This window comes from Pseudomyrmex gracilis, unplaced genomic scaffold (genome assembly GCF_002006095.1).
Source record: "Pseudomyrmex gracilis isolate BER0280 unplaced genomic scaffold, ASM200609v1 scaffold_290, whole genome shotgun sequence".
NCBI lineage: Eukaryota > Metazoa > Arthropoda > Insecta > Hymenoptera > Formicidae > Pseudomyrmex > Pseudomyrmex gracilis.
In genome coordinates this window covers 61546-86583 of record NW_018020874.1, presented here as the reverse complement: position 1 = coordinate 86583, position 25038 = coordinate 61546, and the positions used below count along the sequence as shown (strand labels likewise).

The 25038-nt window shown below is 32.5% G+C and overlaps 3 protein-coding genes across 6 annotated transcripts in view; 2 read left to right on the top strand and 1 right to left on the bottom strand.

Annotated features, from left to right (window-relative positions):
• The first annotated feature begins 2490 nt into the window (after window positions 1-2490).
• LOC109859794 (protein PAT1 homolog 1) lies at window positions 2491-7387 on the top strand. Its single transcript, XM_020438356.1, has 9 exons — window positions 2491-2625; window positions 3480-3671; window positions 3928-4339; window positions 4427-4524; window positions 4884-5437; window positions 5723-5933; window positions 6023-6223; window positions 6355-6609; window positions 6736-7387. The coding sequence occupies exons 1-9, from the start codon at window positions 2587-2589 to the stop codon at window positions 6991-6993; spliced, it is 2220 nt and encodes a 739-aa protein (XP_020293945.1). The 5' UTR covers window positions 2491-2586; the 3' UTR covers window positions 6994-7387.
• Window positions 7388-11614: 4227 nt separating this feature from the next.
• Window positions 11615-25038, top strand: part of LOC109859793 (RING-box protein 2) — a 42427-nt gene continuing 29003 nt past the window's right edge. The window contains exon 1 of the mRNA XM_020438355.1: window positions 11615-11989. Coding sequence (XP_020293944.1) covers window positions 11836-11989 — 154 coding nt within the window. The 5' untranslated portion in view covers window positions 11615-11835. The remainder of the gene's footprint in view (window positions 11990-25038) is intronic.
• LOC109859792 (facilitated trehalose transporter Tret1-like) overlaps window positions 14998-25038 on the bottom strand; it is a 24395-nt gene continuing 14354 nt past the window's right edge. For 3 of the 4 annotated variants that reach the window (XM_020438350.1, XM_020438352.1, XM_020438353.1), the window contains exons 3-7: window positions 21209-21334; window positions 19159-19282; window positions 18901-19074; window positions 18387-18766; window positions 14998-18248 (exon numbers count right to left, since the gene is read on the bottom strand). In XM_020438350.1, the coding sequence (XP_020293939.1) occupies window positions 17667-18248; window positions 18387-18766; window positions 18901-19074; window positions 19159-19282; window positions 21209-21334 (1386 nt within the window). In that variant the 3' untranslated portion in view covers window positions 14998-17666. Of the gene's footprint in view, window positions 18249-18386; window positions 18767-18900; window positions 19075-19158; window positions 19283-21208; window positions 21335-21948; window positions 22279-25038 lie in introns of those variants that run through there. The other variant, XM_020438354.1, reaches the window with a different exon arrangement.

The window sequence follows — 25038 nt, the reverse complement described above, 5'->3', positions numbered from 1 at the left end:
CATATAATATTATATAATTTTTTAAACGAGACTTTTACAATATACGTTTCTCCCATATACCAAAGACATAGTTTCATTTAATACACACTTACACACATATATTTATATACCAATTATATTAGCTGTTAATCGAACTGCTAAAGTGAACGGACGAATAATTAACCTGATTGATTCAATAATAACTATAAATGCTATTAATACTGATGGCGTTCCGGAAGGAGTTAGGTGTGCTATTATTTCGTTAAAGTAATTGATTAATCTATAGAAGATAATTCTAATTCATAGGCTCAAAGATAAAGATAATCTTAAAGATAGGTGTCTTGAAGCTGTGAAAATATAAGGGAATAATCCTATAAAATTGTTGAATAAAATAAATAGAAATATTGAGTAGAATGACGCTCGACCATCTATGCCCATATGTGGACTTCGTGCGTCTCCCTTTCTCGGGCCTCGTGCCTCTCATTGCGAAGATACGCGACTAGCCACGGCTGGTGTAACACTAGACGCCATGTTGGAATTTAGTTCCATTTTACCAACGCGCTATTTCAGAGAGCGCCACAAATGCTCGTACCACTGGGTCCCATAGAATTTATATGGCAGTTTGGTGGCCCTGATATTATACGTCTATGGGTTAGTACCGGATACTTTTTTTATAAGACTTACAACCAATTTTTTCATTTCTAGATAAGTTTTCGATAACTTTATCTAGAAGATATCTCCCAAAATTGGTTCTTCTTATTAGTCATTGGTATCAGAGAAATTTATCTAGAGGATAGCTATCGAGAGATATGAAGAAATCGGCCGTTACCTATGTACCGAAATATGGTCTTCTCTTGACAGCTTGCGATTGCATAAATAACATTTTTTTTGTTCGATATTTCTAACCTTACATATTGCCACGTAGCTTCGCTTCAGCTGTATATAATATGGTTTCTGCGTGAGTTGGAAGGCTCTGGTCTGGCCCACGTATGAAGCATCGCAATCATTACATTGCAACTTATAAACTACGTTTTTTCGTTCAATACCTACAGAATCTTTGATATTTTTGATAAATCGATTCAATTTATTGAGACTTCTATAAGCTAACATATTTCCATCTCCCGTTTTCAACGATTTTGAAATTGTGTGCGATATTTTATTAATAAGAGATACAACAAAATAATTTTTAATGTTTTTTGAAGTTGGTGTGGACTCCAAACTGTCCGATATTCCGTTAATTTTGTTCGCAATCAGATATTTTACCCGGTCAGTGATGACTTTAAAAATTATTAAAACCAAGAAATATATAAGGTCTTACGAGCCGTTTCCAGGATGTTGAGCAGAAACTGTACGTGTATATATATATATACACATGTAATTCAACTTGTAAATTTTTACAAGTGAGTATTTTTTGAATTGAAATCTTGGTTTTAATTTCAACGAGCCTTAAGTCATAATTGTTTAAAAATTATTTCCAACGGATAGTTGTTGGAGATGAGGATGTTGATTATAAATTGTATATTCTTCGCTTGAAACACAGGGTGGGATAACAACAGAGTTCTGTCTACTATTCCGATAATAATTCCTATTTTTTGAGAGACTGGGTGTGAGGAGTGATAATTTAAATACCTGCCCGAAAATGTAAGTTTATGGTAGCAGTCGCACATGATTGTCCCATTATTAGACACAATCAGTTTGACGTATAAAAAGCTCAAAGAATTTCCATCCTGCGTCTCAATTGTGAACTTCAATCTGTCATTATATCCTTTGAAATTATCCAAAAGATAATTTAAATTGTTGGCGAGCGCGGTTAAAATTTTTTAAAATCTTCGAATTATAAAAGAATTGTATCCGAATATCTGGTGTTAGCTTGTTATTGCTATTTCCTTATCTCTTTTTATTTCATTCTTTTATTTAAAAAATATATATACTGACGTCCTCATTCGCCGATTCCGCTGCCGCCGAAAGAAGAAAATTTTCGGCGAATCCGCCGCCGCCATACTAATTTATCTCAAACGTCGCCGCCGATATAAAATAAAACAGCGCACGGGTCTATCTTCCAGTATATGTTCTAACGGCCGATTTCTTCATACCTCTCGATAGCTATCCTCTGGATAAATTCCTCTGAGAACCAATAAGGAGAACCAATTTTGGGAGATATCTTCTAGATAAAGTTATCGAAAACTTATCTAGAAGTGAAAAAATTGGCTTTAAGCATCACTCATGTTTACGGTACTGAGGCCCGAATTCATAGTCGTCTCTCAGATCTCAGATTCAGATCTCATCTCTTTCCCTCTCTTTTTCTCTCTCTCTTTCTCTTTCTCTTGAGATTGGAGATCTGAGATCTGAGAGACGACTATGAATTCGGGCCTGAGTAACGGCGGGGTGGTATCCCCACTTTGACCGCTTTTCCTCCTTTATGCGCGAATAGTGTCTTATTCTCTCATTGAACCGAGTATATAGTCAAAGGTTTCATGAAAGACTTGTGCATACATTTGTATCCACCTTTAGCCACGAATTACGACATGGCCGCCATGGCAGCTGATGCTTGTTCCAACACTTGACGTTTAACCAGAACATGTCATTTTGCAAATTTCATTTTCACAAATGGCAGACTCTTTTTTCGGTTTCGATACCACGCTCGGCGTAAGTACGAACGCTTTCCGTAATTACACATAACGTGCAGGCTGATAACCGATTTACATACAATCTTTTGAAGTAAATACAAGCGTAAATCTTTTTGATAAACAGCAGCGTCGCGGCGTATACCTGTTCCGAAAAAAAGTAAAAGTGTGTGTAGAAAACAGCATTAAGCGTTCTTATGACATGAACGATGCAAACGGCACTCTTCACACATTTCTTTGTGTATCTTTTTATAATCATTTTTTATTAATATTTCACTTTGAAATAAAAAACTGTTATTTAAGTAACTACGGGTTACATTATCTAACCTTATATTTTCTTAGAGGTCATTAACACATTGTGTAGATTTAGTCAATCCTACCAAGTATTTATTTCTTTTCACATACATAATGTTTTACTTTAATATCACTTTGCATAAGTTTGACATTTTGTAGGACAATGATATTTAAAAGTATTTTTTTATTTTAATCAAAGTTGATTCTTTTATAGATTTACAGGTTCCAAATCTGTTTAGTCTTGTCTTGTAGAAAGAGAACAAACTTGTTTTAGTTTTGTCTATATATATATATAAATTTTTTTTCTAAGGGATAAGAAGAAAAGGTAAAGAAAAATAAAAAATTTACCATGCAGAAATAAAAATAAAAAAAAATTTGTTCTCTCTCTACAAGATAAAACTAAACAGATTTGGAACCTGTAAATCCATAAAAGAATCAACTTTGATCAAAATATATATATATCTGTTTTTCTTCTTATTCTCTCAGAAAAAATATATTTACACACACAGAATAATAAAAATGTTACATAACTAATTCAGAATAAAGTGTCATATATATTAATATTATTTATTCTATAATTAGGATAATGGTTTAGAGGATGGACTAGACTGTCCATTAGGAGAAGATGAACTTGAAGAAGAAGAATATGATGCCTTGAATGATGAAACATTTGGTCCTGATGCTGCTATAGGAGATTGGGAGGAAGATCATGAAAAACTTGCTGAAATTACAGAATCAAATCGTCCACATAATCAGAACACACCAAATAAAAAGGTATTGCATTGTATCTATAGATGATGATATATTCTAAGAATGATAAACTAGCAGCTCACGGGCCATCAGAAGCTCCTTCTCCTTACTCGCCTATTTGCTTAATTTGCTGAGTCACTAGTGTATGGCGAGTAGTGGGAGAGTCATGTGGCTCTTGACGGAGAAGTTTGTCACTTCTAATATATTCAATAAAGACTTGCATAGTATAGTTAAAAAGATATTTCTTTCTTTTTTTCTAACATTTTTGTATTTTTTATAGGATATTTCTACTGTAGATATTGAGGATAATTTATCCCATTTAGTATTAGATAAGGAAGGGATAGTACCGCGACCTGGTGTATGGAGCAGTCCTTTGAATTTAATATCTTCAAAAACTCAATCACGATCATCTTTGCCATCCTTAAAAAATGCCTGTACAGTGGAGGAGCTGGAGAAAGGGCTTATTGGGAACAGACCGCCTCCAGGTCTCAGTAAATCACAAACGCAACAACAGCAGAAAAAATCTGATAGTTCAGTTGTTTTTGATAACCTGCCTATAAATGACAAACTTCAAATCAATGGTGTACCACCTCGTTTTCCACCAGGATTGAGCCTACCTGCACCACATCCACTTGTTGTACCCAACATACGATTACCCCATTCTCAATTTTTGCAGTCTAGAGTATTACTTAGTAAGTGTAATATTCATTATCACTTACTATTTCATAATATCTCGTATGCATAATTTTTATAATACAATTATTTTTAATTCTCATAAGATCAACATGGAAATATGTTACGTTATCCTTTGCCGCCGCATATAATGTTGCCACATACAGTACAAAGGCAAGCTCTTCACGGCTCCTATGGCTTTCCAGTACGTTTCTTTCGCAAGTTTACAGATATCTTAAAACAAATATTAATAATAAAAGCCTTGAAGAATCAGACAATTCTTGGATTGAATCTTTTTAAGCATACAATTTTTCGGTAAATGTATATAAGTATAAATAAATTTATATCAGAAAGTGTATGTGCATAGATTAAAATGCTTGAACGTGCTAATACAGCTTGAACTCTATTTTGAAAAATGCGATCTGGTTTTTCAAGTTTTTTGTTAATATATATTTTTAAGATATCAAAACCAATTGTAAACTTGAAAATTATAGATATCGTTATAGAAATAAAATTTACAGTATTAGTTACATTTTACATATTTTTGCATTTCTCGTATTATAGCAGCCACATCCCAACTTAGGAGGTTTACATCCTAACTTGGGTTCACAGTTTATTCGGCCAGATCACATGATGCCGTTTCCCAACAATCAAATCAATCATCAACATCAACATCCTTATCTGCATCCTGGAAACCAGAGAAATCAGAATCAAGATGCACGGTCGTCCATCACGTCAGGTTCACGCGCAACAAAACTTCAGCGTGACGGTAGATACTATCAAAATGAACAACAACCTGGACAACATCAACCGTTTTTCAAGAATAATCAGTTCCCTCATCGCTATCATGATAGAAATAATCAAAGACATTATCAATATCAACATAATTCTCACAGCATTAATGGCAATGCTTCGGGAGATCACGAACCCGCAGGAAAACTTGCTATAAAACCACACGAGAAACAATGGTTAATTAATATTCAACTGCTACAACTTAATACAATTCAACCGTACATCGATGATCATTATTATATTGTATTCTGTGATAAGCGGAATAAGCGAGATACGAATTCGGATAAAAAACACTACAATAATAACGGATATCATAGGGATCATAAGTATGTCTTTTTTATTAATTAAATTTATATATATTTATAGTTATTGTATATACGCATATATTTTATATATATGTTTATTATATTTAATATGTATGTTTATTATTTTTATATATAAATTTAGGTTTTTATTGTTTATATTTTTTTAAATATCTTTATGTATCCTTTTCGATATCTTTGTTTAATTGTGTGACTACTCTCAGATATTTAATATTAACAATTTACGTTCTTTTTATAACTTATTTTCAAGAACACGCTGTTCATAAAATGCTTTTCTATTTTTCTTAGAGATTGGGAGTCAACACCTCAAGCTTCAAGATCTGCGTACACGCCAGCTCAATTTGAAAATTCACTAGGCAAACTTCACTGCAGCAGTGTAACTGCTCCACGTAAACTCATCGATATGGATGTCGTGTCAAGTAATGACTCTCCATCTACTCCTCAGTCGCAACAGAAGGATACTAAAAAGACACGACAGTTACTTCTTGAAATCGAGAGGGTATAAACTCTCATATGTGATTTAGTAAAATTTAATATTTTTTTTATATTTTATATTTTATTTCTTGTTAACAAGATGTTGTTCTTTAGTTGTATACGTTGTTATTCAAACTCGAAGATCTAAACAATCCTCTTGCTCGAATTCCGGAATCGCAACAGCAACTAGAGGGAGAAACTGAAGCGAATGTAATTAAAACTGAACCTGAATTACTTAGCATGATGCTGTCATGTCTGCATCAATTGATACAAGACGACAAATTAGCTAATATGCTGAGTATTCGGAAAGGAAAGGTAAGTGTGTGTGTGTGTGTGTAATGAGAGAGATCCTAATGAAAACCTATAAATAATTCTAAAATATAAATTTTAATAATTATTTGTAATCTTTTATATATATTAATGTGCAATCTATATGTATATTGTAGACGTTATTATTGCGTTTTTTACCTCATCTAAATGTGACGGAATATAGTAAGCAGTTAAGAAAATTGTGGACCGCGATCTTCAAAGGATTGGCTATAATAGGTCGTAGAGATTGTCACTTGTTAACTGACTTTTACTCTGAATTTCGAAGATGGCTTAATACCATAAAAGATTTTGATACAATATTGCGATTAGCAAGAGCATTAACTGACTGTACTATCAAGAACAACAGCTTAACTTTTGCTCTTATGAATAAGGTTAGTTTATAAATTATTACATATATATAATATATGTCATTTACATGTGTGAATAGAGATGACAAAATTACTGTGAAAGCATATATAAAAATATAATAATATCTTTTATCGTTTGTGTACTTTCAGTTTGGTGTATCAGCAATAGCAGCGATGTTAGAACAAGCAGAACAACTATGCGTTGCGAATGAATCTCTACCTACCGAATGGTCAACTTTTGTAAGTACAATTGCCGAAATAGTCGGTGACTCGTCATCCTGTGTCATGCCATGTCACCCAATTGCTGCAAATACGCTCAATAAACATTTGGATCGGATTTCCAATTTGAAGATAGAAAGGTATACAATGCTAGCCCGCTTGCTGACTGATGCCAATCCTTTACGATAGTCTAACGTTTACTCTAGTTATATCCTTATACTTTTTCTTTTTTTAAATTTATCTTTGTTTTTTAATATACGAAAAAAAATAAATTATGCTAAAAAATACATACAGACACAAATATATAATATTTTAATATAATTATTAATGTTATATACTGAGATATCATCCACTGTGTATGATAATATTTCTAAATAGATGCCATGATTTTACAAAGTAGATTAAGTCTAATGCGGGATAATTAAAAGAAAACAAATTTATATAGGTATGTATAAATAAAAATAATTCCGAGAACAAAATATCCCGAAGCACAATGAAGTTTCTTACTCGTACGTACGTATATATACATATGTATATACATGTATACATACGTGTGTGTGTGTGTGCGTGCGTGTGTGTGTGCGCGTGTGTGTGTGCGTGCGTGCGTGTGTGTGTGCGCGCGTGTGTGTGCATGCATATATATATATGTATATATATACTTTTAAAAGTATATATATATACTTTTTATATATACTTTTAAGGTAACATATATATATATATATATATGTTACCTTTTAGTGTATATTTTGTACACATTATTATCTTAAGCTGGTGATTGATAGCTCGAGGGAGCTATACTACTACTACTAATATTAGAAAAAGTATAAACGTGTACGTCAAACGAAATGTTATAGTGGATCTGCATGCTGGTAGCTTTTTAAAATTAGCCTTTTTTTTAATTAACAGCATATCTTAATTCTACTGTGTAAAGTTGGTATCTAAAATTGGTACAGGGTGAAGCAATCAAAATTATCGCAGTGATTTATACTTATGTGACGTTTCGGTTTACTTTTTTTTATGCTTTGTGTAATTAAAATAAATCATGCTAATAACTTAGTTTGGCAACTGTTTTACTCTGTATCAAAATGCACATCCTATCTTCCCGTGTGCTATGGTATTGTATTTTTTAAGCATAAATATATATTATTATTAATGTCTAAATTATACAAAGAGTTATACAGTATATGCATATCAAATTTACTTGTATTTTTATCTACGTTTTTTTTTTTAAAGGCAGTTTTGATTTTTGGTAAAAAGAGAGAAAGAGAGAAAAAAAATTATTAATTTAATATGCTATAAATAATTTGTTTTTATTTTTTTATAAAATAAATTTGTTTCTTCACTAACGCATTAAGATGTATTAATGTTTATAAATCAACGAATTTATAATATATTATGATATTTTCACGGAAGATAGTTCATGAGATGTATATGTTTCAACTTTTGTTTATATAAGAAGCAAACATGTTACGCATCTATTTACGCATTGTTGCAAGTCGATAGACTAGAAGAAAAAACCTTGCTATCAGTGTATAGATATAACTTATATTTTGGAGATAACGACAGATAATCATTTACACCACCATTGTTGAAAAAATTACAGAGAATATGCGATATAATTGCATAAGTTAGTGTATCAGCAACAAAACACTGTAATAATATCTTTTATATAAGACATTTATATTATCATAAATACAAAACTTAAATTTCTATCGGTTTTTTTATCGGAAAAACGTGTGATATCATGATCTGTAATCTAGTTGTAAACGACATTGCAGACCTGTCACAGTTAAAAAAATGTAAATTCTTTTTTTAATACAATAGTTATTGTTATTAGATCGACATATAACATTGTGATCGCGTAATAAAAGACATAGAAAGAAAGAACAAAAATTCTTTATATAATGCAACAATGTGTGTTTACAAATAAGAATTTTGAAGATTATCTAAAGCGCGTATGATGACATGGCCTTTAGAATAACTAAATAAGATAATTACTTTTTATTGCAATTTAACTACGATCGTGTTTATGTACTTCTGGTTTGTACATAAAAATATCAATGCGTGAATGATGTATTTTGTAATCGAATGCAGAAATGTATTTCAGTTTCTGTCAGGTCGCATGATGTAAACAATATCGTAACGCATCTCGCTGACTCCATTTTCAAAGAAAGAGAGAGAGAGAGAGAGAGAGAGAGAAAGAAAGAAAGAAAGAAAGAAAGAAAGAAAGTGTGTCGCAAATAAAAGTCTCTAGATATCAAGTTTCTTTTACTGACGATTGATTCGAAGAATTTTGAGTTACATTTTCTTATAAAAATAGAAATAGGTATATATAAAATTCCTCTTCATAGAGCATCGCATTGCAATTTTAACTTTTATATTGTGAAAAATATATATATATATATATATATATATATATATATATATGTCTGTAATTTAACTTATATTATTTACTCATAAAAATATATGTTGCACTGAGTTTTTTTTAATGTAAATTACGTTGCTGCACAGTTCAGTTGCTAAATATTGAAGCATTTTATTTTTGTTTATTATATTTACGTAAATTAAGTTACATTTGTCGCGTATAAAGACACTTGTTAATTCAATGCGATTAGCTCGTAATGATTGAGAAACAATACGTAATAAACAATGACTTTTCTATTGTATTATTATTAATTGTGTTACAAAGTAAAACTTTGAAAGAATAATGAATAAATCGACTTATCTGAATACTCAATAATGCTTGTGAGTAATTGTTTATTACTGTATATAACTCAAAGAGCTTTTGCTGATTAAACGTTCTTTAATTATTCTATAATAAGTTGGCAAAGAGAAATAAAATCTATGTTTTTACATAAGCAATGGTAAGGATCTAAGGAATATATAATTGATCCTATTATGATTTGTAGAAAACTGATGCATGTCTGATAAGTCCGATAGTTACATTACATTCTTCTTAATACGTAACTGGGCTTATATTTTTCAAGAATAAACTTAGTTATAGGGCTTGTTTACGAATTTAAGTTTCAACCAAGTTTCTTGCAAGATCCCTTGCACTTGAGAATTTTTAAATGATTTTATATTTAATAGAGAAATATGCGTTTTATATAGAATATAATCTTCAATTTTTACATTAGATGCTTGAATTCGATCGGTTCATATACGCTAATATAAACATTAAGGCGATTAATAATAACTATATTAATTTTTTTAAGAAGAGCAAGAAGAATCATATATATATATACATAGTAAGACAATATGATTCTTTTTGCTCGCGCGTTCAAATTAATAGTAACTTCGTTTTTATCATCATCATACAAGTTTGTCGCGATAACTAACGTTTTGATTTTACGGTTTTTTCATTACTTAACATCTAACGTTAGTTATAGTGAAAGTTCGATGATACGTTGCTGTTGCTAATAAAGTAGTAGTTGTATAAAAAAAAAAAAACAAATTTTGTAGCATCACAGCATCAATAATTACATAAATCGAAATTTGCTCGATTTGTGAATGAGCGATAGAAAGAAATTTTATTATCTTTATTATAAGTGTCGTAAATGCTTTCATTAACTATATACATATATATGTATGTATGTGTGTGTGTGTATGTATGTATGTGTGTGTGTGTGTGCGCGCGCGCGTGTGTGTGTGTGTGTGTATGTATGTATGTATGATGTATGTATGTATGTATGTATGTATGTATGTATGTATGTATGTATGTGCGTACGTACATACATAACGTATGTATGTACATATACTATATTTGTTTCGATATACAATACATACATATAAAAGGTGTCATTCTGTAGGCAAACCACGTTTTTCCCACTTTCAGTCTCGTATCATTGTTACATAAGAAATCAATATTTCTACCGAATAAAGAAAAACATTTTGTGATGTCTTCTTGTAAAGTAGATAAAATGTTTAAAGCGAAAATTGTGCGTTTGAGTTTTGATTAAAAATATATTTTTATAGAAACACTATGTTTATTACGTTTGTGTGAACGAAACAAATGTAATGAGAAATGCTATGAAAAAATTGAAATCGTTAAAATGATTCGAAGATTATACATAGTTTATGATATAACATCTATTATGTAATCAGTAATGCGCCTGTACATTTAAAACAAAAAAAAATAAAATAAAAATGATTGTAAATTTATAACAATCTGAGAATACAACTGTAGCTATCGTATATGTACAGAATTGACTTAATTTGGAGTCAAAGTCTTAAATAAATGTTTTGCATCCTACATATATGTGTGTTAATGGCGATGTCTATAGTGAAAATATAAATACATAAATATATTCACAATTTTTATATTATATTTCTGTATTGTATAAAATATTATTATATCTTTGCTACAGCTTCTTTGATTATTTTGATATTTGGAAAATCGCAATATCGCTTTTTTCGATACATTCGATAGACTTTGCGTCAGTCTAGTTAGCGCATAAGTACGCTATAATGCATTGAATCAGTTTTGCGAGAAAAAAAGGACTTTTCCTTTTTATACGTTTTATTTGTAAACAGACACTGTAAACAGACTATGGTCTAGTTTACATCGTACATCTTTTTGGTACGCGAATCAAATAAAATTTGTTTTTCAATGTATAATTTTGGTGTTTTCATAATGATGGATATAATGATAAATGTGCTCAATACGCATATCATTTTGATACGATACGCGTGAAGAAGGCGTATCGTACCAGCTTAATATGACATTGTTTACATTATTGAGACCAAAGCCGATTTAATACGAATATAGTACTTAATACGCGTATTAAGCGATCAGTGTAAACTAGGCCTATAAAGAAGAGTGACGTATAGAAAAACTTTTATCTTCTCTCACAGAACGATTCAGCAATGGTAGAATACATATATACATAGATATCGCTACTTTCCAATGCGTATACATCTGTAGTCGTGAGATCGTTGCATACTCGTAGATTCCTATTATCTAAACCGCCATTCTCGCCGCGTGAATTTGCGTGTCCCGTGTTGTTTTCATTAGTGTTTTTAACCTCAAATATGGCTGATCTAGAACAAGACTCGGGAGACCGGGTTGACAGCGATAATCAAAAGAATGACAAGATGTTTACTCTAAAAAAGTGGAATGCTGTGGCAATGTGGAGTTGGGACGTGGAATGTGACACCTGTGCCATTTGTAGAGTCCAGGTTATGGGTAAGCCTCCATACACATTTTGGTTAAGGTTAGGTTATTCTTTTATCTTGGGAAAAAAAATCTTGCATATATAATCTAGTCTCTCTTAAGGGCCTTTTACAATAAGATATTATTAATAAATCAGAAGTCAGAAGCAAGAAATTGACTAATCACAATCGATTATTCTTCTGTGATTTGACTGTGATTAGTCAATTTCTTGTTTCTGACTTCTGATTTATTACTAATATCTTATTGTAGAAGGTCCTTTATAAATAATTATATTGTACGTACATATACGTAAAGTGTGTGTGTGTGTGTATGTGTGTATACATATATATACATACACACATTGAGACGATCTTATATACACATAATTCTATATAATTACACATAATCAGATATAGAATTTGTCTATATATGATGAACATTTATTCCCAGGATCCTAATTGAGGTCTTTATTTATTCTTTCTTTATGTGTTTCTTTTTTTCTATTTTTTCTATGAAGAATTGTTTTATTATTTATAATGTTGTGTATCATATTATTGCCTTGAGACATTGAGATTGTAAATATATGGCACAATGAATATATATTAATTAAATGTGTTATATTGTACTTATATTGTTTTCTATTACACAATTCAAAAAGATATGTGATTATCATTGGTACAAAACCTGCGTTCTAATGTTCACTGTCTAAAAATCTACTACAGGTAATAAAATCTGTACTGGAAGTCTATAGTACATGTGAATTATAGATCTGGCAATGAATATGGAAATACATACCACCCAAAGTACAAAGAAAACATTAAGATATAGGGTAAAGATGCCTATTATAGGATAGCTTTTTTTAAAGGCTTGTAATTTATTAAATATATGTAATCTTAGCTCTTAGTTTTATGTCACACTTATGGGAAATATATTCAAGTTTTATAGCCAAAAGTTAGCAATCGATAATAGCTATACTTTGTTTTCTGTGAATTTTTTTTATCAGTTTTGCTGATTCAAAGAAAACATTCCTAACACAAGACACAAGGGGTTTCCTATAGGAATCTTAGCAACAACAGAACTATTGTCATTCTTAACATATTGCTCAATAGTATGCTTTGGGACATTGAATTGTTTAGATGCTTTTGAATATTTCATTTTTTTGCTTCTTGCTGCTTAACAGCCTCTAATTGACTGAGACCACGATTGCCTCTTCTTTGCCTCCATCTGAAAATATGATTACTAAAAACTTAAATTACTCAACACTTAAATATGATTAACTAAAAACTACTAATACATCAAATAAAGAACTTTACAGTTCCTAAAATGAAGTACCTCGTATTAAGAGCGGCTGCGTGTCTTATATTAGGGAATATAAAATTGTAGAAAGTTTAAGTTTGTACCGACGAAAATATGCAATAAATTGACAAAACTACATGATAAATCACTTATAGTGCATGTGTACATTTGAATTGAAATGACAGTAAATCCTATGATAAAAGTGTTAAATACATATCTTAAATTTATAATGATTATTTTTTTTCTTTGCGCGTAAGCGATAACTTCTTCGCAGACACCACGTGTGATCACCTTCGGCAGTGAACGACACTAACAAAAACTTTGATGTTTTTGTGTAAGTAACGTATTAAAAATATGCAGTTATGAATTTGTAGCCGTTTACATAAAAAGCTCGCTATCTCGTAGACGACTGTCTCATAATAGACACCTTTACCCTACCTACTCATTGTCATTTATTTACATATAGTATACAGGGTGTCCCAGAATTGCCGTACAATCTCTCGTAGGCAGGTAGAAGGAGTAAAACTGAGTCGAAAAGTCCTGAATCATTTTTTTCTATTATTTATAATAAAAGAGTAATTATTAAGTAAATCAGGCCAATCAGCGCAGACCTTTAGCCAGGCGCACGTCAGTGAGCCGCGCGCCTGGTATGTGTGAGCGCTCACTGACGTGCGCCTAGCTAAAAATCGGCGCTGATTGGCCTGATTTACTCAATAATTACTCCTTTATTATAAATAATAGAAAAAAAATGGTTCAAGACTTTTCGACTCAGTTTTACTCCTTCTATCTGCCTACGAGAGATTGTACGGCAATTCTGGGACACCCTGTATATACAGGGTGTTCCGTAATTGCCGTCTCACCGCTTGTAGGCGGGTAGAAAAGGTTATTCTAAGACGAAAAGTCCTATACCACTTTGGAAGATTCGCAATAATTAATGAGATATGAATTAATAAAGATCCGCTAATCAGCGTGCATCTAGCGTAAGAACAGCTGTCGCGCCGTAGCGACGGAATACAATAGCGCGGATAGCGCGCTGCGAACGCAGCTTATATATTGTCTGTGTATGCACATGTTATTCTATTAACTCCTCCCATTCCGTCGCTATGGCGCGATAGACTGGGCTGTCCTTACGCTGGATGCACGCTGATTAGCGGATCTTTATTAATTAATATTTTGTTAATTATTGCGAATCTTCCAAAGTGGTATAGGACTGTTCGTCTTAGGATAATCCCTTCTACCTCCCTACAAGCGGTGAGACGGCAATTACGGGACACCCTGTATATGTATAACCATATTCTTATCCATTTTAAGTAAATCGTTTTATCACACACATAACTAGAAAAATAACCGAAGATAATTATTATTAAAACTCTCAACTTGTCAAAATTCTGTTAATTACAAAAATGTTTAAAAGATGAATTTTGAGAGATTGCGACAAAATATTTTTTATGTTAAATCTTGGTATCTTTTTTTTTTTTTAATTCATAGCATTATGTGTTATTGCAGTTTTTAGATGTGATATTTTATAGTTATAAGAAAAATTTATTTGTTGTATTAGTTTGACAGCTAACTGTTTCTTACACTACATACATAACTGCAGTTACCGTCATTTTCAAAAAACATTAAAAGGAAGAAGGAAGATGTAAAATATACCAACTTTTTTTTACATAAATGTATATCACTTTATGTATAGTTAAAATTACAACATAATAACTTACAAATTACATATAAACTTAACATGAGTATTAAATTATCAAAAATATTTCATCATCTTTATTGTGCTTTGGCAAATACCTTACAAACAAGCGGCATCATCCATATAGCAACAAATATAAATGGGAAATATAAGAAACAAAGAAATGCATCGCGATTGGTCATTGTATACATGTGTCTGGAGTAGCATTAATGTACGTAATTCTCATTACAAAACAAGGCATTTGCATACTTATTGCTTTATATAATATTGAATTGAGTCGTACATTAAACTGCGCAATAGGAATGATCTTTTTTTCGTGAACAATATTGTTTACAGTTGTATGAATGAGGAACAATATTATAAACAATATCTATCGTAACATTATTTAATGTGCGAACGAAAGAAACTTATTAAGAGAGATAAAACACGTTTTTATACTTCCATATATACAAATGAGATTCACCGCTAACGGAACTTTTTTTGTCTTCGAACGCACAACTATAAGCGTACTCGGATCATCTTATAAAAATGAACGCACGCATTTGTTTTACATTTTCTGACGTTGTGTACGTCAGTTGTCAATTGTGATATGCTAAGATTTTACATTGACGCTGCGGTAACACGCTGTGAGTTTACTCGGTCAAGTTGAAATAAAAAAATTAAGCAAAATACATTGGCAAATGCAGTTTTCCATCAAATTCTTGTACATTTGTTGAATTATATTGTTAAGTTACTCTTTTCTTGTATTATTATTAGTTCTCGAAAGTTTTTTAGTTACGAAATTATCTTGGAGTTACTTTATAACGAATTTACGAATCTCAATTATTCTTAACGCAACTTGTTGCGAATGAATTATGATAAAAATGTCACATACACTTTAAAAAATAACTCACATAATTTCTTATATAAATATTTCAATATTGCACATTAGAGTTTATGCCACACACAAATTAAATTAAAGACTAATATACATAATTATTATCTACATTTTAATATCGCACGTTATATTTCACCGAAAGTTTAAATTGATGTGTGACCGAGAACACTCGCAAAGTGCTTGCAGTTTCCACCTTAACTTTCGAACATAGGCGATTTGACGAATTGTTGCTATTCATCCCTTCTTACACTCTTGAGACTTTCATCTCGACTACAACTACTACTTATAATTTTTCTTACTCTCTCTCTTTGCTTCGGAGAATAAAAAAAATATATGTATATATGTTTGCTATTTATAGATTATCACACCCGCTACGTGTATATGTACATATTATAGAACCATATTCACGTCTCATATTAATATAGCTTATAGGATTTTAAGTATCATTCGTTTAATACGAAAAGTATAATAACACCCAATCATGAGCTGAGAGTCACATTATCTCACCGAGAGTCAATTTCATCAATTAATTAAACCTCAATCGCCCAATTCAATATTTTCTCTATCTTCTTTTTTGAATCTTTGTATCTTAACAGAGAAAAAAGGATCGATAATCGTTGAGCTGCTACGCTAAAAAGTTGACGACGATTTTGAAGATGTACATGTACAATATATACAATATAAAGATCTTCGCATCTTGCATCAAAAGTTTACACCATCACTATCTAGCGATTTAAATCTTTACTAAGCTATTTACAGTGACGTTATCTCGAAAAGAGCATCACGTGTGTGTGTGTGTATATATATATATATATATATATATAGGAACGCGATCGGCTTAAAACTTATTGTCGCGCAGGAAGTTCGCCTCTGTTCGAAAGAACGGTTTCTTGGTCGGCGTATAATACATATAAGTACATATATTACGCTTTTCCAGATTCAAAGTACATACGGCGATTAATCCGCACGCAAAATCACGCGACACTGCAGCCTCGCGCGGACCGCGTTGTCTCGCACAGCGAAGGACAAAAATGCGCGATTTTGTTTATTTAACTTGAGGTAGACCCTGTAGAGAACTTTGTCGAATAATAAAAACACTTTCAAAACTACGTATACTATGTATGCTCGGTCAATTGTTGATATAATCACGTGACACATTTTCACGATGGCAATGTGAAATATACTTCGTATGTCCCGTGAATCTATTTATGTTTAAAATTGCAGTAAACTCTCGCGATTTACGTATACCTTGACAAGCTTGGCACTATCACTAGCTCTGATCCCTCACGTTCGTTAGATATAAATAATAGCATCAAAAAAATAAGCGAACATAGATAGCGCATCATACTTTTAAACAATTTACTCGATTTTAAACACTGACTTTAAAATCGAGATTTTAAAGTCAGTGTTTAAAGCTTAAAGAATAACTAAAAATAGATATAGAATTTCTTCATTCAAGTTGTCTTTTCAACTTATGTTAAATGTCAATTAAAATAGTTACAAGTCTTATGAAAAATATTTTTCTCCGTTTATATTCACATATTACGTGAAAGAAGAGAGTTTTTCGTTCGTTATTGATAAGTTTTAAGTCCTTCGTCCAAAATGCAAAGAAATTGATTTGAATCCAAATCAAAGGTATAAAGATAAGAAGAATCGAGGGAAAAGAGCATGCTTTCTTTTTACCTAAAAAGGTGAGATAGACTTTCGAAAATTAACCTGACTTTCGTTTATAAAGGAAAGCGTATCTATAAGGAAATCATTCCTTTAAACAACATTGTAAGAAATTCTACTTCTTGCGAACTATCTCTCGTTAATAAAAACCTCAATCGGACTTGGAACAACTAGCACGCCATCGGCATCGGCTTCATATTGGCGACTGCGCTCATTCTTCTAGTCGGTCCGGTGAATCGCTTCTCGATCTCTTCGAGCGACCTACCCCGTGTTTCTGGCACGCTGACAATAACGAAAAAGAAGCCCATTGCTACGATCAGGCCGAACATCCAGAAAGCACCATGCGCGCCGATCAGCGATATGATATCTTGGAAGGTCTTCGTAACGATGAAACATGAAGTCCAATTGAAGCCTGTCGCGATGCTCGCAGCCAAACCGCGAATCCTGGCGGGCAGAATCTCACCCATCATTAGCCAGGGAATTGGCCCGAAGCCTAGCGAGAAGCCGATCACGTACACGATTAAGCTGAACAGCGGCAGCCAGCCGATGAACGTCACGTCAATGCCCAACGATTTGACATAGAAGAAACCGCCGAGAGCGAAGAGCGTAATCGCCATTGACACGCTGCTTATGTACAGCAGCATCTTTCTGCCCAACCTATCAATCACGAATGCGGCGATAAAAGTGGATATGAAGTTGACGATGCCAATAATTATGGTCGAAATGTTCTCATCGATGGTGCTACCGGCATCCTAAAAAAAAACGAAAGGGAAAACCATAATTTAACAAACCATAATTTAATTTAATCAAAATTTCGTACGTAATCAATTTGAAAATCGTTGGCTATAAGATATTATCTATTAAATTGAGAAAGAATGAAACATACGTACTTGGAAGATTTGCACGGTATAAAATATCACTGCGTTGATACCGGATAACTGCTGGAACAACATTAAACCCAGAGAAATGAGAAGGGGCTTGAGATTGTTAGGTTTGAACAATTCTCTTATTGTGCCCTGAGTAGCGGTGCGTTCGCTTTCAATATGTGTCTTCTCGATCTCCATCAATTCTTCAGTAATGTCCGTCTCCTTGCTGCGCAGCCATTGGAGCGCCTTTCGCGCCCGCTTCGTTTTGTTCTTGGAAATGTACCACCTCGGCGTCTCCGGAATTACAATCATTAACAGCATAAACGGTATAGATAAGCTCGCTCCAAACAACGCTAGATGTCTCCAATTCAAATACGTGCCGGCCATGAAGCATAACAATATACCTGTGCGCATTGAATATAGAAAGACATGAAACATAAACCATATCGATGAAGAGGATACGTTAAGTGATGCAAACATTGAAAAAATATCTGCAGACATGTATTTTTGAGTCAATAATAAATTCTGTTTTACTTACCAGTGTTACCAAAAACAGTGGGCATTAAACCAAGAGTACCGCGCACTTCCGTTTGGATGGTTTCACCTAAGTACACGGGCAGTGTTAAGGAAGCAATTCCTACACCGAATCCACACAACACGCGTCCGACTAGTATCATTGGAACATTCTGAGCCAGTGTGATGAATAGCCATCCTGTAATGAAACATATTATAACTCAGTTTCCTGTTTAGATACTAAATATTTAACATAAAATTTTACATGTTTTGATATTCTTACCTGCGATGAACGGTATCGACGTGGCAAGTATCGTAGTTTTTCTCCCGAAATATTCGATGCATGGCCCACCAGCAACGCCACCGAAAAGTGCGCTCAGCGGCATAAGTGAGCCGATCCACATGCCCTGCAATATCAATTTGAAATGTGACAGTTTTTTAAATGCACGTAAAAGAGATTACAACACATTTTGCAAAATATACTATTGTATTTAAAATTGAATGATGACATTTGGAATTTATACGACATTTATTTGTGACATTTGAAATAACTAGTTTTAAAAAAAAGTCATTTTTTTGGCTGAAAAAAAAAGTTAAAATCGATTTCGTCGATCACGCGGCACAATCTTTCGATCGGTCAAACATTTGTCATTCGAATTACAATGGTATATACACCTCGGAGTACTCCTGACATAGTTTTGTGTGTTCATCAGAAATCCTTCGAATACAAATAAGGCCGGGAAGCCAGAGAATGTCAAGGAAAACAATCGTAAAGAATATATATATATATGTAAGCATCGGTCATTTTGGTTGCTCATTCGGGTGATTGTGCTGTGTATTTCAATTAAGTTACCGCGACGCAGATACGAACGAGTTACGAAATTTCTTTCTTACGCTTAATTAACTCACTAAAAATGTAGAATTGTTTCTCTAATAATTACTATTACAAAATATCTGCACAACATACAATCGCGATCTGAATAATAGATAAGAGATACTGTTTTGACTTTTTTTGGTTTTAATATTTTTCTAGTAGTAGTATCTTTAGTGTTTTGAAATAATAAAAATTATAAACAAAAGAATTAGAAAAGTAATCTCGTAACAACATGATACTACAAAGTAGTATAAACGCAAAATTATCTTGAAAAGTATTTTTCAAAAAACTGAAATATTATTAAATATAATATTATTTTTCTTCTTTTTTTTTCTCTTTTATGCGCTAATCTTCGATATATACATATGTTCCAGTATGTCTATCATATAAATTGTTTAAGATCCAAATACGCGTGTTTGTTTTCTTTTGCTGAGCGCGCGTGCACGGAAGTACGCGTTATTCACGCTTGTTCACATATCTAAAATCAATTTCTGACATCAATCATGGGATCATATCCATGACAAGTCAACGTGTCCTGCAAACAGCCAATCACCGTTGCGGCAAGTGAAGCGCAACGCTCTCCTCAACCAATACGATTGCAATCAGGTCATCGTGCCCCTGACCACGCGCCAATGACGCATGTAAGGTTAAACCTTTCAATCATTCGTTGACCCTTTGAATGACGAAGGTCATACCTTTCTATACAATCGCGGATCATGACAATTTGCAAGTGACGCATCACGTCGTTTGTCATCTGCGTTGCGTTCTACTTGAATTCATCTACGAATTGTTGCGAGTAAACAATTTCCTTGGGGACTTTTCCTTGACATCGTAAATTTTAATTAAATAAGGCACTATCAAATCGATACTTTAGCAATGCAATCGTGATGTCGATTTAAAAAGAAGATATAATGTGTACTCGCATTAGCTTTACGTAATAATAACGTCTCGATGAATTACATGTTTAATCTTAAATAAAGAGTTCACAGATAATAGAGAAAATATGAGATCACTACTAGTAGTCAAAATATGAGAAAACTAATATTATATATTTTGAAAGAAATATGCTATGTTTTTCTCACAAAAACAAAGTCGTAAACATGTTATTTGTAGATTAGCTACACAAACAAACATGCATAATTACGTGTAAATCTTATAATCTGTATGATTTTTTTTTCATGTTTCAAACAGAATTAGTCGAGATTGTATTATTTGAAAAATATGTAAAACTTTTTTATGTACTCTCTCGCGAAAAGTCGCGCTTATCGAATTATTGAATGATTATTGATATAAGAATTATTGAACGATTTGTAAATGTAATACCGAGACAAGAGAGTAAATCAGAATCAGATAGTTGAAGGTAGGTGCAGTTGTGGCTTACGGGCTATAAAAAGCAGCCCATACGCCAGAATCAGATAGTTAACGAAATGGTTAATAAATAAATAAGCGAGACACCTACCATTTGCTTGGTGACTTCGAAAGACGTCGTGGAATTATCACGCATGGACACTAGCGCCGGTGATGTGTAGGAGGACGCAAAACCGATCACTAGCGAGCACAGCGACACCGTTAACGCGGCCAATACCTATAAAGCACACAAATATATAATAAAATGTGACTACGAAAAGCTGCAATAGAAATTTCAACCTTCGAACAATCAATGATTATTTAAAAAACATTTAAAAATTGTAATACAAATTTAATGGATTATTAACTTAAATGGATAACACATAAATCGACAAGACAAACCGTATGGTACAAACAGAATGGTTTTAATTGAAAATTTATCACATAAAATACAAATAATTGTCAAATATATTTCTGTCATGCAATATAATGCTTATTGCGTTGAATTATTGTTTACAGTTAGATTCATATTAGGCTGAATCTATCTTAAGACGTCACGATCGATTCAATCGATGTTCGATCAGCTACGTCGTTCGATTTGCGTTATTGCGAAGTGTTCAAAAAGTAGTCAAAAAAATGATTTGCGATCTCACTTTATAAAATTGTATATCTTCATTCGCGCGATATACGATAGGTATATTATGTACATAATATAAAGTTCCGCAATGAGATCTAGTTTCAGCTGCGTTTGCAAATTTGCTAATAAAATTGCTCGTAACTTTTTGCACACATTTAAAACATTCTTTATTTTTCACATGTAAATTTTCGAAGAATACTTAAAAAGCTTTCCACCTGAGTAACTGTGCATTTCGCAGGTGGTACGCTTTCCGGCACCTCAATGTTCACATAGGTGTCCGCTCGTACGAGGAGCTTCATAATAGATAGCAACAGGGGTTGAGTTTTGCAAAAAGAAATCCGTTGATTTGAAAAAATTCAACCAAGTTTATAGCTCCTTTCAAATTTTCAAACAGATCTTTTTCTTCACACAAAGTTGTTTTGAAGATCACGACTTTGATACAACGGTTAACGATCGATAAGTTGAATTTAAATAGAGTACACACTGACGCGAGTGAAGGTTATACCCCGCGATGAAATACAAAACTATTGACACTCTCGTGGATCGCGCCGGATAGTTCTCGTTCTTATATAGGGAGCGATGCTGGGGGCCTCCCTCCTTCTCGCTACCAGCGCGACTATGTTCAATCCATCCTTCGTCAATTATTGTATTTTCCGTCGTATATATGTGTGATAATCGTACGTGTGTGTCGTCATGAAGGACGTAATATAAATAATATTAGTAAAATGATATTTAATTAAGAGTTCAGTTGTTTGATCTAATCGCGTGTTCCGTTCGCTTTTGCTATACAAAGTGATAGGCTATTCAGCGACGCGCTGCTTTTTCCATTATGAAAATCAAATCCGTCATCATGAGCGCAAACATGTTATGAACTATTGTTATTAGTGTTCTTGGAAATATAAATTTACTTGTCAATTCAAAATAATAACTGAAGAGAAAATAGGATCAAAACGTTTTTCAATTTATAAAATTTTCATATTATTTACTCATTCTCTTTCTAATTCGTCAATAACATCAAAACTGTTGATTAATTAGTTTTTTTTTTTGTTTTGTTTTTTTTATTGATCACGGTTCTTTTTTACTACCTCAATACCGAAAAGATTTATTGTTTTATAGTTTACAGTTATAGAATAATTTTTTATAATCTCGCGAAATGTGTATTGCAGAAAATTCGAGTACATCTCTAAGCGCTTTTATTTCTGCACGGAAAGTTCTCTTTTTTATTCTCGTTACGTGCATGAATTAGATACACGTCGTCATTTTATCTCGCGTAATTAATGACGTAATATTCGCATTGATCGCGGCTTATTAAGTTGTTTTAATAATAAGAAAGAACCCGTTGAATGTGCGATAACAGCCACACATGCTTTTTTATTGATGTCTGACGCGAATACGATTGTTCGTGTTTCGTATAACAAAAGATAAATTTTTTGCATAAATTTTCACCATTCTTGCTTCGCAGTACAATTGTTTTTTTGAGTTAAATTTAGTCATCTAAATGAGAGAGATAGAGAGTAAACGCTGTAATTAATAGAAATATAAAATTATATAAAAAGATGTGAGCGTGAAGAAAAGTTACAAAACTTGTATACATGTTAGTAGTTTATTTTTCGTATTTTAGAATAGCTGACGATTGAATTCTCAGGCAGCTGAATAGTTGAAATTAGCTATAACAAGAATTCTGATCATTAAAGAAGTAATTATCTTCTCGTTGCACATATATTTTCGAATTATAATTACGGTTATAGCGAGTTATGATATTGCATCGCGTGTATAATTACGCGTCTTCTTTTAACGTTGAAAATTGATTCATCTGTCTTTAGTTACGCATGCACGGTAGCAGGTGGAAATTTACGTTCGCGCATAATGTAGTTAGAAAAATTCCTTGCGCCAGCGCACTTCAAGTGAAGCCATCGTCGATAGCAGAAGAAACCGAAGCGTTACGCAAGACCGCAGTATTCGTTATAGGGCCGCATCTGCTCTTCAGTTTTTACTTCTCTTGTTATCGTACAATTGTTCTTTGCTGCAATCGGTCCGATCGCGTAACATGCGAAAATTGACACGACATCTGGCGGACTACACGCGTGGTCGTACTACTATTGTAGGATCGCGTAACACGTGTCCTTAAATGATACATTCACGTGACTTTATTCTTTAATTACGCGGCTTTCATTCTTTATTTTAAAACTTATACGTCACTTTTATTTTATTGATTTATTATATTTTTGCGTTTGTTATATTCTATTTATTTTTGTTTAGTTTTAATATCTTCAGAAAAGGAAAATAGGTAAAATAAGCCAATTTTGGCCTCCAGAGTGGCAGGTGAAAATGTTCTTTTTTTTTTTTTTTTTTGTAGTTTTGAGCTGCTTTTGTTTTAAATCTGATTCTGAGCTTTAAAAATCTTTAATCTGTAGATTAAAGATTTAAGAAAAGTATTAAAATCAGAATCTGGCGCTCGTACGGCGCGACAGACTGTGCTGTCCTTACGCTGGATGCACGCTGATTAGCGGATCTTTATTAATTCATATCTCGTTAATTATTGCGAATCTTCTAAAGTGGTATAGGACTTTTCGTCTTAGAATAACCCCTTTTTTTTGTCTACGAGCGGTGAGACGGCAATTATGGGACACCCTGTATATACACGCATATTTCCGCACAACATATAGCAAACGGCTCTCATGACCATCTATATATTTGTAGTATTTTATTACAATATATAGATGGTCATGAGAGATAATTTTATAATATATATATTTTATATATATATATATTTTTTTTTTATTACTAACTGTAAGATTCATGCAAAAAATATTTTTAAGCGCCAAGATACACTTTGAGAATTAAATAAGGCCGTCTTCATTTATTAATTTATGTTGTTTACAAATCGCTCAATGTTCAATAAATATTGTTTCTTTCATTATAGTTTTACATTTTTTTCTCATTTAACATTTATCTCCGTAATATCTTTTCTTATATATATGTGTAATAGCTTCGTATTTTGATGTTTTAATAAAATCATATTTTGGACTTTTTCGATTTTGACAAATTATAGATTTTTAAAGATCAGAATCAGCAGCTCTAAAAATCTACAAAAAAGCATATTGTTTTTACTTACCACTCTGGGAGCAAAAATCAGTCATTACACTGCAAATCCATGTGTGTTACTTTAACACATTTTTTCTGTGTAATTGTAAGATTACACGCTTATCTGTGTTATTTAAACACACATAAATGTGTAATATGATAATTTTATGCAGATCGCATGTGTGTTAAAATGCGTAAACATCTAAAATGTGTAATAAAAT